Consider the following 14,496-nt stretch of genomic DNA (forward strand, 5'->3'; position numbering starts at 1 on the left):
CACCAGATAGAGACCACATCTTTATAAAAGCACACGTTTATTTTTCTTCTACTTTGCACAGCACACCCCTAACAAGGGCCCTCTCTTTAAATGTCCATTGGCCGCCTTTCCTCTCCCCACGGGAGCTTCGTCCTGCTCCCCGATTGTAGGGAGGCGGCCCCTTTTATTCCCACCCGGATGTGCTCCATGTGCTCGATGACGCTCTTCCAGTCAGCACTTTCTGGTGTGGCGGAAGTGCTGCTCTTGCACCCGGAAGCACTCCGAGCGTCCCTGGAAGGATCTTCCTCCATCTTCCCGGGTGTGGTGGAAGTGAATGGTTCCCGGGCTCTCTGAGGCTCGGGGCACCCCCCTGGTGGTGGCCATGGGCCCCAATGGGCATGAGCCTCCTTGCTCATCTCTCGTGGTCCCGTCAAAATCCAGGCCAGTGGCCCAGGGTGGGCGTATACGCCACCTCCCGGTCCTTCCAGGCGTCCCTGCTGGGCCTGTCCCCCAGCCTCCTGTGACACTGTATATAAACACGATAACTTGAGAGTACGCTTTCACTGAGGTCAGGATGCAAGTATTAGGTACAAAACGTAGATTTCTATCAACTTTTGGGCGATTTCCGTTAACCGGAATGGTACTTTACCTTTTATTCATGCAACTGCCGAGTCCAATTTATTCAAGTTTAATTTTATAATAATTGTTCAATATATTATTTATTTGATTTGTTGTTGGTGGTTCTTTAATAGATAGATAGATACTTTATTAATCCCAAGGGGAAATTCACAATTTAAAGTACATAATATAAAAATATAATCATTGTCTTGCGGTTTACTCCTCAAATATCCATCCCCATATCTGAGTATACGAGAAAGTTGAGGGGAGACCACTCTCGATTTATTTATTTTTTTAAATAATTTGTCAAGTCTTAAATTAAAAGTAAAGTGTCTGCTGTGTGGAGTAAAGAAAGGTGATGCCAATTACGTTTGTCAGTTTTTACTTGTTTCACTAAATATTCAGATTCTTTTTTTTTTGAACGGCACCAATACTTGAAGTCACATCTGTTTAAGGCCATCATGTTTGGACCTCTCAGCAGGCATGAGAGCTTTACCTGGTGCTCTGACGTTGGATTCATGTTCTTCATTATCTTCTGATTGAAGAAGTAGAGAGAGCAGAAATAATGGGCCCTGTTTTTATCTACACAGATGTTCTAAAGAGCTTAACCAGTGGGAGGCGCTGACAGAGTATGGACAGTCCAAGGGTCACAGCAATCCTTATCTTGTCTTGGAATGCGCCTGGAGGGCCTCCAACTGGACAGCCATGAAGGAAGCTTTAGTACAGGTGAGTGAGTGAGTGGGGGGGGGGGGGTCTTTGGGCAACAGGCACTTAAGAGCCTCTCTGAGCCCTCCAGAGCTCTAGACGAAACAAAGAGCTGCGTTAACCAGCGCTGATTGATCCTGAGCGGGTCTTGTTGCCATCAAAAGTAAAGGACACGCAATTGTGCTCTGAGTGCTCGGCTCCTTAATGCTGTGATGCATTAGGATGCATTATCTGTCCATTAAGTGAAGCCACACTCGTGTGCTCTCTTGGACCTTAACTTCGATTGCCGCCGCCAGGTCACTTAACTTCCTTTCTATCTAATCCTTTGTTTCGAGAGGCCTCTCTTTTACTAGGGTGCTCATCCTCTGCATTCATGAAAGACGCGCTTCATTTTCTATATTGGCTCAAGACCGCCTGAGTCCCCCCACCCCCCTTGTTGTTTTGGATGCCGCTGTGGTAAGCGATGTCTGCCGACAGCTTAACTTCGCAGTGCTTTGGCCTCATTTGCAGGCTTCGCTCGTTCAGCAGGGGGTGGTCGACATCTGCACTGAGGAGCAGCTGAAGACTCGCGCTTTCATTACAGTGAAGCTGATGATCAGAAACTGTAAGAGGTTACAGACTACTTTGTAATCATTCTGATGGAAGCAATATACGATTATCTATTATAGTCTTTGTTTTTTTGAAGAGACCCTTTCGTGCATTTTAACCAATGGAAAGTCGAGCAAAGTCCATCCAGCCATCCATTATCCAACCCGCTATATCCTAACTACAGGGTCACAGGGGTCTGCTGGAGCCAATCCCAGCCAACACAGGACGCAAGGCAGGAAACAAACCCCGGGCAGGGTGCCAACCCACTGCAGTCGAGCAAAATGACACCTTTTATTGGCTAACTAAAAAGATTATAATATGCCAGCTTTTGAGGCAGATGAGGCCCCATCCTCTTGCCTGATGTGCAGCATCCACCTGGATGATGAGACAGCAGCCATTTTGGTGCCAGTACACGAACCACACATTAGCTTTTAAGGTGGTGAAGGGGTTTGGGGGGGTGAGATATAGTTAGAGACAGGGGATTATTAGGGGGCCAGAATGGACAAGGCTGTAGTGAACAATTCTTCCAGGACATTGGGGTACACTCTGCTCTTCTCAAAAAAGATGCTCAGGGATCTTTAATGACCACAGAGAATCAAGATGTCGGTTTTATGGCGCCAGTCTTTATGGCTCAGTGTCCCTGTCGTGCAACTGGGGCATTGGGATCCACACACAGACCGCAGGATAAGCGCCTCGCCCGTTGGTCTCACCAACGCCTCGCCCTGCAGAAACCCAAGCTTTTCTATAGAGGGTCTCCCATGCAAGTAATGGCTGGGCCTGAGCATGCTTAACTTTAGGTGGGTGAAGTGCATGTGACATGACTGTTATCCGTCTGCCTATTAAATATACAGCACTTTCAACAAGTATTCAGATGCCTTCACTAATTTATTCAGTTTTATTATGTTATGACCTTATGCTAAAACAATTTAAGTGATTGAATGTTTGAATGCGTCTTGATCTGAATCCAATTGAACATCAATTGAAAGGTTGGGCTAAGGAACCCGTCAAACTGAAATGAACCGGAGCACTTTGCTCCTTCAGAAGCATAGAAAGTGTAGGATTGCAGTTACTGCTTTAAAAGGGCCTCCGCTAAAGAGCTTGAGATTTAAGGGTCCCACCACTTTTGCCATTTTCATGTTTTATTGATTTATTTTTTTAAACAATTTTATCAAGTCCTAAATTTAAAGTGTCTGTGGTATTGAGTAAAGTATGGTGGATGCCAACTACTTTTGTCAGTTTTAACTATGATTGTTTTTTTGAATGGCACCAACACTTTAAGGCTATTATGTCTGGGCCTCTCAGCAGGCGTGAGAACTTTACCTGGTTTCTCTGACTTTGTTCTTCATTGTCTTCTGATAGAAGAAGCCGAGACAGTAGAAATAATGGGCCCTGCTTTATCAATATTCTTTTCCCACAACAAGGAACAGTCAATACCCCAGAATTGGGGCGGAGTGGTGGCCCTGAGGCTAAGGATCTGCGCTGGTATCCAGAAGGTTGCCGGTTCGAATCCCAGTCACTGCCTACTCTGCTGGGCCCTTGAGCAAGACCCTTAACCTGTAATTGCTCCAGGGGCGCTGTACAATGGCTGACCCTGTGCTCTGACCCCAAGGGGTATGCGAAAACTTAACAAATTCCTAATACAAGAAATTGTATAAGGTGAAATAAAAATGACAAGGTGGAAACGGGGAAAAAATTTAATCGGTGAAGGGGTTTGAATACTTTCAGTGCTAGGGTGTTGTACTGTGTTAGCCATTATGAATTTAGTGAGAAGTCGAGCAAAATGACACCTTTTATTGGCTAACTAGAAAGATTACAATGAGGCAACTCGGGACCCTTCTTCAGGCAAAGATCTCATCACCTTAATAAATGATTACAACCTGCCTGAAGAAGGGGCCTGAGCTGCCTTGAAAGCCGGCATATTGTAATCTTTTTAGTTTGCCAATAAAAGGTGTCATTTTGCTTGACTTCTCACTGAATGCACTATGTATGTGTGTGTGTGTATAGCTTTTTGGTCGTAACCCGATTTGTGCGTGGTCCGAGACGTTCGTGACCAGAGGTTCCACTGTACCTGTTTTCACTTTGACATTAAAGAGCTCTCTTTCCGTTGATCTTTGTCAAAAGAGGCAAATTAAATCCACTGTGGTTCAGTGTTGTATATTAATAAAATATGAAACCTCCCAAGTGGCAGAGCACTTCTGATTGACGCTGCACATACCCATCTCTTCTCTGGAATGGCCATCCCTGACTGCTTGTTTTGTTGCCTGTTCCTCAGGTTGAACTCAGCTGCCCCAAGGAGATGGCCTGGAAGGTGAACATGTACCGGGGCTATTTGGCCATCTGCCACCCGGAGGAGCAGCAGCTGAATTTCATCGAGCGTCTGGTTGAAATGGCCAGCAGCCTGGCGATCAGAGAGTGGAGGAGGCTTCCTCACATCGTGTCGCATGTGCACACCCCTCTGCTGCAGGTACGTGGTCGCCGGGATGACTTTTGAGGTCGGACTTTGGCCTTATTGGCGCTCCTGGCCAGGCTGTATGTCTCATTTTTTTCACACATCCTATTAGTGGTTGGGGCAGAGTAGGGGCTTTGAGGCCAGGGGTCTGTGCGGATCCCGTAAACGCCAGAAGTGAGCTCCACTCCATTGGACCCTTGAGTCAAGGCCCTTAACCTGAAGTTAACGTGCATCCAGCCCCTCAAGCAGGTCCTCCAACTTACAGGCAAAACCTGGGGGGGTTGGTTGCAGGACTGGCACTCCAGCCACTATTACAAACCGCACACTGTTCCAGTGTGGTGCCAACGTGCCACCCATTGCACAGCTGCCCTCGGTTCCCAATCTGGATGGTTTATTGAGGATTGATAAGCGCATGCTCCCAGCCTCCTCTGTATTCATGGTTTGTATGTAGAGATAATTAATTATTGCTTTTCAACACTCCTGCTTATTGATTAATTGGCATATCTAAGTTGGACTGAGGTTTCCTGTGATAGACACCCACCTGGGAGTAACTGCAAGCTGCCCCACTAAGGGCACTCTCCTGCCCACCTCTGTGCAGTCCTCCCTGCTGATTGCCCCCTTCGCACATTTGGGGACACATTAGCGGCCTGTTTACTGACACTCTCGGTTTGCAGAAATTCCAGCGTAAACTCTCCACGACAGGAACGTCGCAGTGTGACTGGATTATAGCAATAAGTTTAGAGCGAAGGTAATTACTTTCCTGGATCAGATACTGTTTGATTAAATACCTGCAAGAAAATTAAATTTACATGATGAATGGAAGCCGAGAGTGAAGGTTATAACATTGCATGAGCTGATGATACCGATAATTGTGAAAAATATTATAGCAGCTAATTTATTTTGTTTCAAGACATTTACTTTTGTAAATTTGAGGCCTATTTAAGGCATTTATCTTTTGAAAGTGGGAATCAGAAGTGTGCAAATCGCCCCCAGCCGACAGCTGCAGCTCCTCCTCCTCCTCCAGAGTTTATGCAGTCTGGCGGGCGCCACCTAACGGTGAAGCAGGGGCTTCTGGTTCATGACGAGATCTTTATGGCCCCGTTTGAGACGGTCATCGTATGCTACTGGTGATGGTGGTTTCTGCCGTTGTCTGTAACCTTCATGCTGTCTCTCCCAACAGGCCGCTCAGCAGATCATCGAGCTGCAGGAAGCAGCACAGATCATTGCGGGCTTGCAGCCTGCCAACCTGGGCCGGAACACCAGCCTCCATGACATGAAGACCGTGGTGAAGACCTGGAGGAACCGGTTGCCCATTGTATCGGATGATTTGTCCCACTGGAGCAGCATCTTCATGTGGCGGCAGCACCACTATCAAGGTGAGATTTGGGGCGTGTGTTTGAGCGTGAGCTCTTGGGGTTGCTGCCTGACCTTCTTGATTACCTTTGCCCCTTTACATCTTGCAGCGATCGTCGGTGCCTATGATAACAGCACGCAACACGACCCCAGCTCAAACAACGCCATGCTGGGGGTGCACGCGTCTGCCTCCGCCATTATACAGTATGGGAAGATCGCACGCAAGCAAGGACTGGTCAATGTGGCACTTGACATCCTGAGCCGCATCCACACCATTCCCACCGTGCCCATTGTTGACTGCTTCCAGAAGATCCGACAGCAGGTTAAGTGCTACCTGCAGCTTGCTGGTGTGATGGGAAAGAACGAGTGCATGCAGGTAAGGGCTCCTCTGTCTTGAAGGACCCGACCACTCCAAGTTAGGTCTTATTTCCAGCGTTTCCAGTTACATCATGTCAGTAAAAACATTCAGTACTCAGACAGACGGCCCCTGCCACTGACCAGTGCCCAAAGAACTTGTATTCTGATGGCACTATCGGTCCTTTATATATTGTCAGCCTGGTATTAGCTGTGAGACACACAAACTCACCTTCAACCCTTAATGGGTCATCTACGACAATTTGATGAATATGTCTGCCTGTGTTTGAATCGGGTGGTTGTGGGAGTTATTGGGTAATGCTGAGTGATGCAGCCCATACGCTGAATATTTGTGTGAGCTTTGAATAATGAAATGCCATCCAGCTGACTTGGCATGAAGACTAAAACAAGCAAGAAAGATGGAGGCGGAAAAATGCCACTCGGTGACGTGTGACGTACAGTCTTGTGAAAAAGTAAGCGCACCTTGTGACGTTTTTTATTTTTTAATTTTTTTAACATAAGTGGACATATCAAAATTTGATCTTCATTTAAACATATCTGTAGATAAAAGTGATGTAATTGGAGGGGGAACAAAAGATGAAAATTTGACTTTGCAATAATTTATGAACAGCCATTGCCGTCTGCTTAAAATAAAAAGGTAAGTTTCTCCCTTGGCTATAATAGCTGGCATTGCCCCTCAAGTGAGAAGTAATCCAGCTGCAGTGAGGACAGTTTTAGGGCTCCGACAGATCCAAGCACTTCAGACACTATGGGGCCCGAAACCTTTTTGTAGTCATGTGAGAAACACAAAGACGTTTGTTTTTACGTCTTTTGCAACTGTACAGTTAAATAATGTACTAGCTTTATTCAGTAGACATTTTTAATGCAAATAGAAAATTGATTAATTTCATTTCTTCACATAAACAACGTTATGTTGAATTTTGGGGAAAATATATATATATACGGTATACACACAGTCGACCCTTGATATACGACCGGCCTAACATGCGAACAATTTGGTTTACGACCAAAAATTTTTGTTTTGAATTACGACCAACGTCTTGCGTTACGACCCGAATGCGGTCACGTGTATCCACTTGTGCGATTGTAAACAAACAGCCGAGAGCGTTCGTAAGCGTCAGTCGGAGCCCAGATACATGTGTTTGTGGACATAATTTCGGTCAGTGCAGTGATTTATATAATTTATTTCGATAATTGCTAAGGAAGGAAGAGAAGGTAACGAAGGTAAAGAAAGCGATCACAATCGAAATGAAGAAGGAAATTGTGCGGAAATATGAGAGTGGCGTTCATGTGACCGATCTCACTAATATGTACAGCATGTCGAAATCTACCATCTCGACAATTTTACAAAGAAATGATTTGTATAAGGAGGCTCATTCCAAACAATAACCACCTTCCATTTCATTCTCCTCCTCCCTTCCTGCAATCCAAAGATGTCAAATTAAATGGTGAGTACAGTATGAAATTGTTGTTTCTGGTAGGCTAGGCACTTTTTATAACTTTTTGGTTAGTACATTAGAAAGTGTTTTGGTAAATTATGCACATTATACAACCCTTTTTTATTATGAAAAGGTTAAGTAAGTGTTGCTGTGGGAGGTTCGGAACGCATTATGGGTATTTCCATTATTTCTTATGGGAAAAATAGTCTTGACTTACAACCAACTTGAGTTACAACCAACCCTCGCGAACGAATTGAGTTTGTAAGTCAAGAGTCCACTATATATATATATATATATATATATATATATATATATATATATATATATATATATATATCCCAAAACACACACATACACACACACTAGGGGGCTTAGCCCCCTAACCCACCCGCCAGCGACAATATTAATAATGACAATATTAATACTATAAAACTACCACTTACACCGGGATTTTTCGAAGCTGTTTAATTTCATTTATTGTGTCGATGTCGTTAATTTGGACGTGGTTAACTGAGTCTTGACAGTATTTATTTTTAAAGTATTTTATTTACTAGGGGGCTTACCCCCTGCTCACTTCGCTTGCCAACCCCCCCAGCCTGCACTACGTGCCAGCCACTTCACGTCTCTGCCGCTCGTGTTGTGAAGAGGGGGGCTGAACACACCCCAAGGAGACGCGGCCGCTCCTCCGAAACCCCCCTCTTAAATGGCGAGACAATAGGAAACAAATACATTTAAAAAAAAAATTTTTTTTACCACCTCTTTGCTCGATCAGCTGCTGGCTTGCTGCATCTCGTGCGGCGCTTTGAACATTTAAAAGCCTGTACAGCAGCTGTTCTTTTGTCTCACTGCCTTGTCTCTCTTCTCCCCCAGACATCCTCAAACACTATTCTATCTCTTTTCGCTGGTCCGTTATTTCACCGAGTAATATTTTCCGTTTGTTTGTGCTAATGCGATCTTTACTATTATTTTTTTTGAGACTTTTGAATTTTCCTACTTCCATTATCTCTAACCTGCTCTGCATGTGTATCGCACCAACGTTTTTTGAATTCTTTACGACGTTCTACTTTGTCTTTTTCCGTCCCCGGTTGTTAAATCTCTTGGCACAAAGTCTAGTCTCACGGGACAAACTGATTATTACTTTCCTTATTTTCAGAATTTGCACATAGATTGTTTTTGTTCTTTTTTGCCGCCTTTTCTCCAACGCTTTTGGGTCTTTTTTCGATGCCCTGCCCTTTCTTCTTCGCTTAGTCGTTGACATGTCATCTAGAATGTGTAAAATTTTTAAGAGCTGAGAGCACAGGAAGTGTGTCTGCCAAAAGCATTCCAACAACTGAGAGGTTCGACGACTGTGGTGTTGTTTGAAAACGGTTGTAAGTAGGGCGTGACTTGCAAAAGTCACCGTCTCATTGGACTTGCTTCCAAAGGTTGTAAGTATGACGTGACTTGACCATCTTGCAGGGCGTGAAAATGTCTCTTATTCTCTGTCTCTCTTCAAAAGATCACGTCTCGTTTTTGCTTCGGTTGCATTACTGAGAGGCCTCAATAGCTTAGAAGTTTAATAAATGCTCAATACACAGGCCTCTAAAACTGCCGATTCCACAGGTTGGAGAGCAAAAAACAGAAAGGGATTGAAATCGAGATGGCGGGCGTCAGTACTCCATTGAAACATGGGGGCGTGGCTCTTAGAAAGTGGGCGGAGTCGAAGAGATGCTGCTGACAGGGGCGTCGTCATCGTGTTACGGGCTTCAGCGTGTCTCAAGTCACTGAATCTGTCTGAGGCTTCAGTCTGTCATGCCTGCAGCTGAACTCTCTTGCCTCAAGTTAGCGTTCACTAGAACTGTCTGCAAGTGCAAGTCACTGAGAAGATTTTTCTCACAATTGCATGCAAAATTCGTTCAGCTGTGCAGTGTTTTAAGAGGTGTCTTGCATGCACAAACCCTTCCCCGTTCCTCCGCCCAGAAGCTCAATGAGATTCAGATCTGGACTTTGACTTGGCCATTCCAGAACCAGAATGTGAGATGGTCTCACATTTTCCTCAAGCTCCCTTGTTGCACAATGAATTCAGACCCTGATGCAGCAAAGCAACCCCAAACGTGTTGCTATCAGGTTCTTCTTTTTGAGTTTTGGCATGGTTATAACACACACCTGGACAAGAAAGAGCAAACTAAATGTGTCAGATTTAAATAAGAGGACAAGTCCAGATGAGCCACTCTAATGATGTTCTAATATTTTGCACCCGATTCTAATCTGAGGTATTTGAGCTTTTGATACTTCTAGGGGTGTCCTTAGTTTTCCCAAGTGTGAAATTAGCATTTATATTTATATAAGACACACGATGAATTACGGAATGTGAGTGTGATTCTTGTTGTACCATCTTTACCTATAGGTAATGTTTCAATGAAGGTCAAATCTTGATATCTCCACGTAGGTTAAAACAGATAAAAGCCTTCCATGGGGTGTAGTGCACCCAATTTTTCCACGTGACTATATACGCACGCACACACACACACACACACTTTGGCATAACCTTTCCGCCAAGGTCCAGAGTTAAGCCAGGCTCATCCTTTCTTAACAATACCTTCTCATAACTGCAGTGGCCCACAGACTTGGCCGACTCCGGACAGGCAGGCCTTTCACTTGATTTTTGTCTCTTCTCCTTCCAGGGTCTGGAGGTCATTGAGTCTACAAACCTCAAGTACTTCACCAAAGAGATGACAGCAGAGTTTTATGCGCTTAAGGGAATGTTCCTGGCACAGATTAACAAGTAAGCAGCCCGTGTCGTGGTGTCCAGAGGAGGCGTGACTGCTCCAGCATTTTGAACGGTGCATTACTAATGTAGAGATGTAGAAAATATACTGTATATCCGCATTGACATGATTAGAGTGTAGCGGTGATCGGTTGCAGACTGGGCCTAGCTTTCCGCTACAGATCATTAATTTCTGTGACCCTTCTCGCTGCCCTTTAACCCAAAACAAGCCTAATGTGTCCTTGGTCGTGAGTGGTCACCATAGATTAAGACCTTTTAGTATGCAGGCCTTTGCGTAGGGAAGATCCTTTGCTGTATGGCTCTGCTTTGGTACAGATGCTAATTGTACCTAAATGTAGCTTGCCAGCATTGACACAGTCAAACCATAATATAAATTGGAGAAGTCACAAGTATAAAAAAGAGAATTTACATTATCCGTGAATAAAAATACATTTAAGACATGACTGACTGGCACTTTGTCCAGGGATTACTACTGACTTGTACGCTATGCCTGCTGGGATAATCTCCAGCTTTCTTGTAGGATATAGCAAGATTTGAAGATGGATGGGAGGATTCATGTTAGTTTAACTGAGGATTCTAAAATGTCCCTTTAGTACTAACTGCACAGAGTAGGAGTGGGCAGTATGACCACTAATCCATTACAAGATATGAATCAAAATTCCAGCAGTTCTAGTAGATACCAGTCTAATGTATTTGCACAGCTGTGGCCAGAAGTTTTGAGAATGACCCAAGTGTTAGTTTTCACAAAGTTTGCTGCTTCAGTGTTTTTAGATCTTTTTGTCAGATGTTTCTATGGTATACTGAAGTAGAATTACAAGCATTTCAGAAGGTTCAAAGGCTTTTATTGACAATTCCAAGAATCCATATTTGCAGTGTTGGCCCTCCCTTCTTTTTCAAGACCTCTGCAATTTGCCCTGGCATGCTGTCCATCAACTTCTGGGCCAAATCCTGACTGATGGCTGCCTGTTCTTGCAGAATCAATGCTTGGAGTTTGTCAGAATTGGTGTACCCACCTCTTGAGGATTGAGCACCAAAACATCCTCCAAGAGCAACTTTTCCCAACCATCCAAGAACACTTTCGTGACCAACAATGAACAATCCAGCATGATGGAGCACCGTGCCATAAGGCAAAATTGAGAACTAAGTGGCTCGGGGAACAAAACATCAAAATTTGGGGTCCATGGCCCCAGACCTTAATCCCATTGAGAACTTGTGGTCAATCCTCAAGAGGCAGGTGGACAAACAAAAACCCACCAATTCTGATTATGCAAGAATGGGCTGTAATCAGTCAGGATTTGGCCCAGAAGTTGATTTACAGACAGCATGCGCAAGGCGAATTGCAGAGGTCTTGAAAAAGAAGGAAGGGCCAACACTGCAAATATTGACTCTTCGCATAAACTTAATCTAATTGTCAATAAAAGCCTTTGAACCTTCTGAATTGCTTGTAATTCTACTTCAGTACTCCATGGAAACATCTGACAAAAAGATCTAAAAACACTGAAGCAGCAAACTTTGTGAAAACCAACACTTGTGTCATTCTCAAAACGTTTGGCCGCGACTGTACACCAATCAGCCACAACATTAACACCGCCTACCTAATACAGTGTTGTCTGTTCACAGCAAAATCTTCCACATGCAAGCACCACACCTCAAATCAACTCCAGGCCTTTTATCTGCTTAATTGATAATGACATAACGACGGACTTGTCCACACCTGCCCATGAAATAGCCTTTGAGTCAATTGTCCAATTACTTTTGAGCCCCTGAAATAAAGGGATTGTGTTCAAAAAATGCTTTAGTTGCCTCACATTTTTATGCAATCGTTTTGTTCACCCCACTGAATTAAAGCTGAAAGTCTGCACTTCAACTGCATCTGAGTTGTTTCATTTAAAATTCATTGTGGTAACGTACAGAACCAATATTAGAAACAAGTTGTCTCTGTCCAAATATTTATGGACCTAACTGTATCGTGTAGGTCCCCACTTGCGCTGCCAAAACAGCTCTGACTCTTCGAGAAACGAACTCCACAAGACATCTGAAGGTTTTGTGTGGTATCTGGTACCCAGTCATTAGCAGCAGATTCTTTTTGTCCTCTTAGTTGGGAGGTAGTACCTACATGGACAGGACTTGTTTTTCCAGCATGCCCCCCAGATACCTGGTTGGATTGAGATCTAAAGAATTTGGTTGGTCAAGTCAATACCTTGAACTCTTTGTCATGTTCCTTAAACCATCACTGAACATTTTTTGCGGTGTGGCAGGGTGCGTTATCCTGCTGACAATTTGTCATGAAGAGGTGTATGTGGTCTGCAACAATCTTTAGGCAGGTGGTATGTGTCAAAGTAACATCCATATGAATGCCAGGACCCAAGGTCTCCCAGCAGAACATTGCCCAGAGCACCAGCTTGCCTACTTCCCATAATGCATCCTGTTGCCTTCACTTCCCCAGGTAAATGACGCACACGCACCCAGCCATCCACGTCATCTAAAAGAAAACGGGATTCCGCAGACCAGGCCACCTTCCATTTCTCCATGGTCCAGTTCTGATGTTCACGTACCCACTGTAGTCTCTTTTAGCTCTGGACAGACGTCAACATGGGCACTCTGACCAGTCTGTGGCTACACAGCACTCTGCATCCTGACACCTTACTCTCATGCCCCGCAGTTTGTGTTACAGTAGCTTTTCTATGGGATCGGACCAGACAGGCCAGCCTTCGTTCCCCACACATATCCATGACCTTTAGATGCCCATCATCCTGCCTCTGGTTTACCAGTTGTCCTTCCTTGGACCACTTTTGGTAGGTACTAACCACTGCATGCTGGGAACATCCCACAGGGCCTGCCGTTTTGGAGAAGCTCTGACCCTTTCACCTAACAATCACAATTTGGCCCTAATCAGAGTTGCTCAGAGCCTTACGTTGGCCCGTTTTTCCTGCTTTTAACATATCACCTTCAAGAACTGACTGTTCCTAATACATCCCACCTTTTGACATATGCCACTGGAAAAAGATGGTCAATGTGATTCACATCACCCATCAGTGCTTTTAATGCTGTGGCTGATTCTGACTGAAACAGGTGTATTACTGGTTAATTGTGCCCACTACTGCGCCTCTTATATGTCAAAAAGCTTGTTCTGCTACTCACAGTTAGGCTTCTCACAATATGTATCTCCAACCACACTGAAATGACTGAAAACACATGTGACGTAGCTGTTCACCAACATCGAGCATGCATACATCATCAGAAACAAGAAGAGGAAGTGTCCCCTTTGAAGGGAAGGTTACGCTGCCAACCACAGGATTTATCACAAAGCTGTCGTGACTGGCAAATGATTTGCCTTTTGCATGTCTCTGCAGCATTCAAACTACAAAATGCCAACTTAGATGACTTTAGGTAAGCAGCACAGGCAAAAAAAAAAAAAAAGTTCCTTACGGTGTAGTTCCTTTTTATCTCCTTGCCATCATGCCATTCTTTCCTTTCAACTTTGCCCTTGGTTTCCTCTCTTTAGTGGATCGCTGGCTCTACTGTTCAGTCGTTATTTTATACATCAAAGTACCACAAATGTGTAAGAAACTTGGAGATCATAGCTGCCTGGGGTCTTGCCGACCTCAAAACAGGTTTAAGGTCAGATTCTGGTGGGTTTATGCCCAGCTGGCCATATTATCTGTGCATTGGAATGCGGCTCACCCAGTTAGCCCACCCAGCGTGCCCATGGGACGTCAGCCTTCCCAGCAGGCCTAGAGAATTGAGAAATGTGCCGCCCCCAGGTTTGCTTTGCGTTTGATAGGTATGGGGTGGGGGGGGGTCGACACGTTCTGCCTTGCTCTCGCCTAATCATTTATTTAAAAGCTATTTGATTAATAAAGTTTTGCCGGTTAAAACTCCTGACAAGAGATCATTTAGAGGGAACAAGAATGAATTATAAAAGGGAGAAGAAGGAAAAAAAATAAGCGGCCGAGCAGCCAAGAATCAATATGACAGCAGATTAATAATTAGGGCATTTCCACCTGAGCACAATTACATTGAGAAATCGATGGCACGCCGTCGGCTGCTTGGGCCGCAGCGTTCGGAAGCCTGCTGTCTCTTTTCCCTTTGTGCTTCTGCCCAGCTGTGCTGTGCCAGGAAGTCTGCCGTGGGCAATGCTGACCTCCACCTGGGACAAGCTGGCTTTTAACTGTTTTTTTTTTTTCAGTAGTGTAGTCTGTGGCCACCTGCCGGGCACCTCC

At 44.6% G+C, this 14,496-nt stretch overlaps 1 protein-coding gene across 4 annotated transcripts in view; it reads left to right on the forward strand.

The window, feature by feature from the left end:
• trrap (transformation/transcription domain-associated protein) overlaps positions 1 to 14,496 on the forward strand; it is a 227,557-nt gene that overhangs the window by 185,015 nt on the left and 28,046 nt on the right. For 2 of the 4 annotated variants that reach the window (XM_051933672.1, XM_051933673.1), the window contains 5 exons: positions 1,188 to 1,323; positions 4,163 to 4,354; positions 5,520 to 5,715; positions 5,803 to 6,068; positions 10,170 to 10,270. In XM_051933672.1, coding sequence (XP_051789632.1) covers positions 1,188 to 1,323; positions 4,163 to 4,354; positions 5,520 to 5,715; positions 5,803 to 6,068; positions 10,170 to 10,270 — 891 coding nt within the window. Of the gene's footprint in view, positions 1 to 1,187; positions 1,324 to 4,162; positions 4,355 to 5,519; positions 6,069 to 10,169; positions 10,271 to 14,496 lie in introns of all 4 variants that reach the window. The other 2 variants (XM_051933670.1, XM_051933671.1) reach the window with 1 other exon arrangement.

This window comes from Erpetoichthys calabaricus, chromosome 11 (assembly GCF_900747795.2).
Source record: "Erpetoichthys calabaricus chromosome 11, fErpCal1.3, whole genome shotgun sequence".
NCBI classification, from domain to species: Eukaryota; Metazoa; Chordata; class Cladistia; order Polypteriformes; family Polypteridae; genus Erpetoichthys; species Erpetoichthys calabaricus.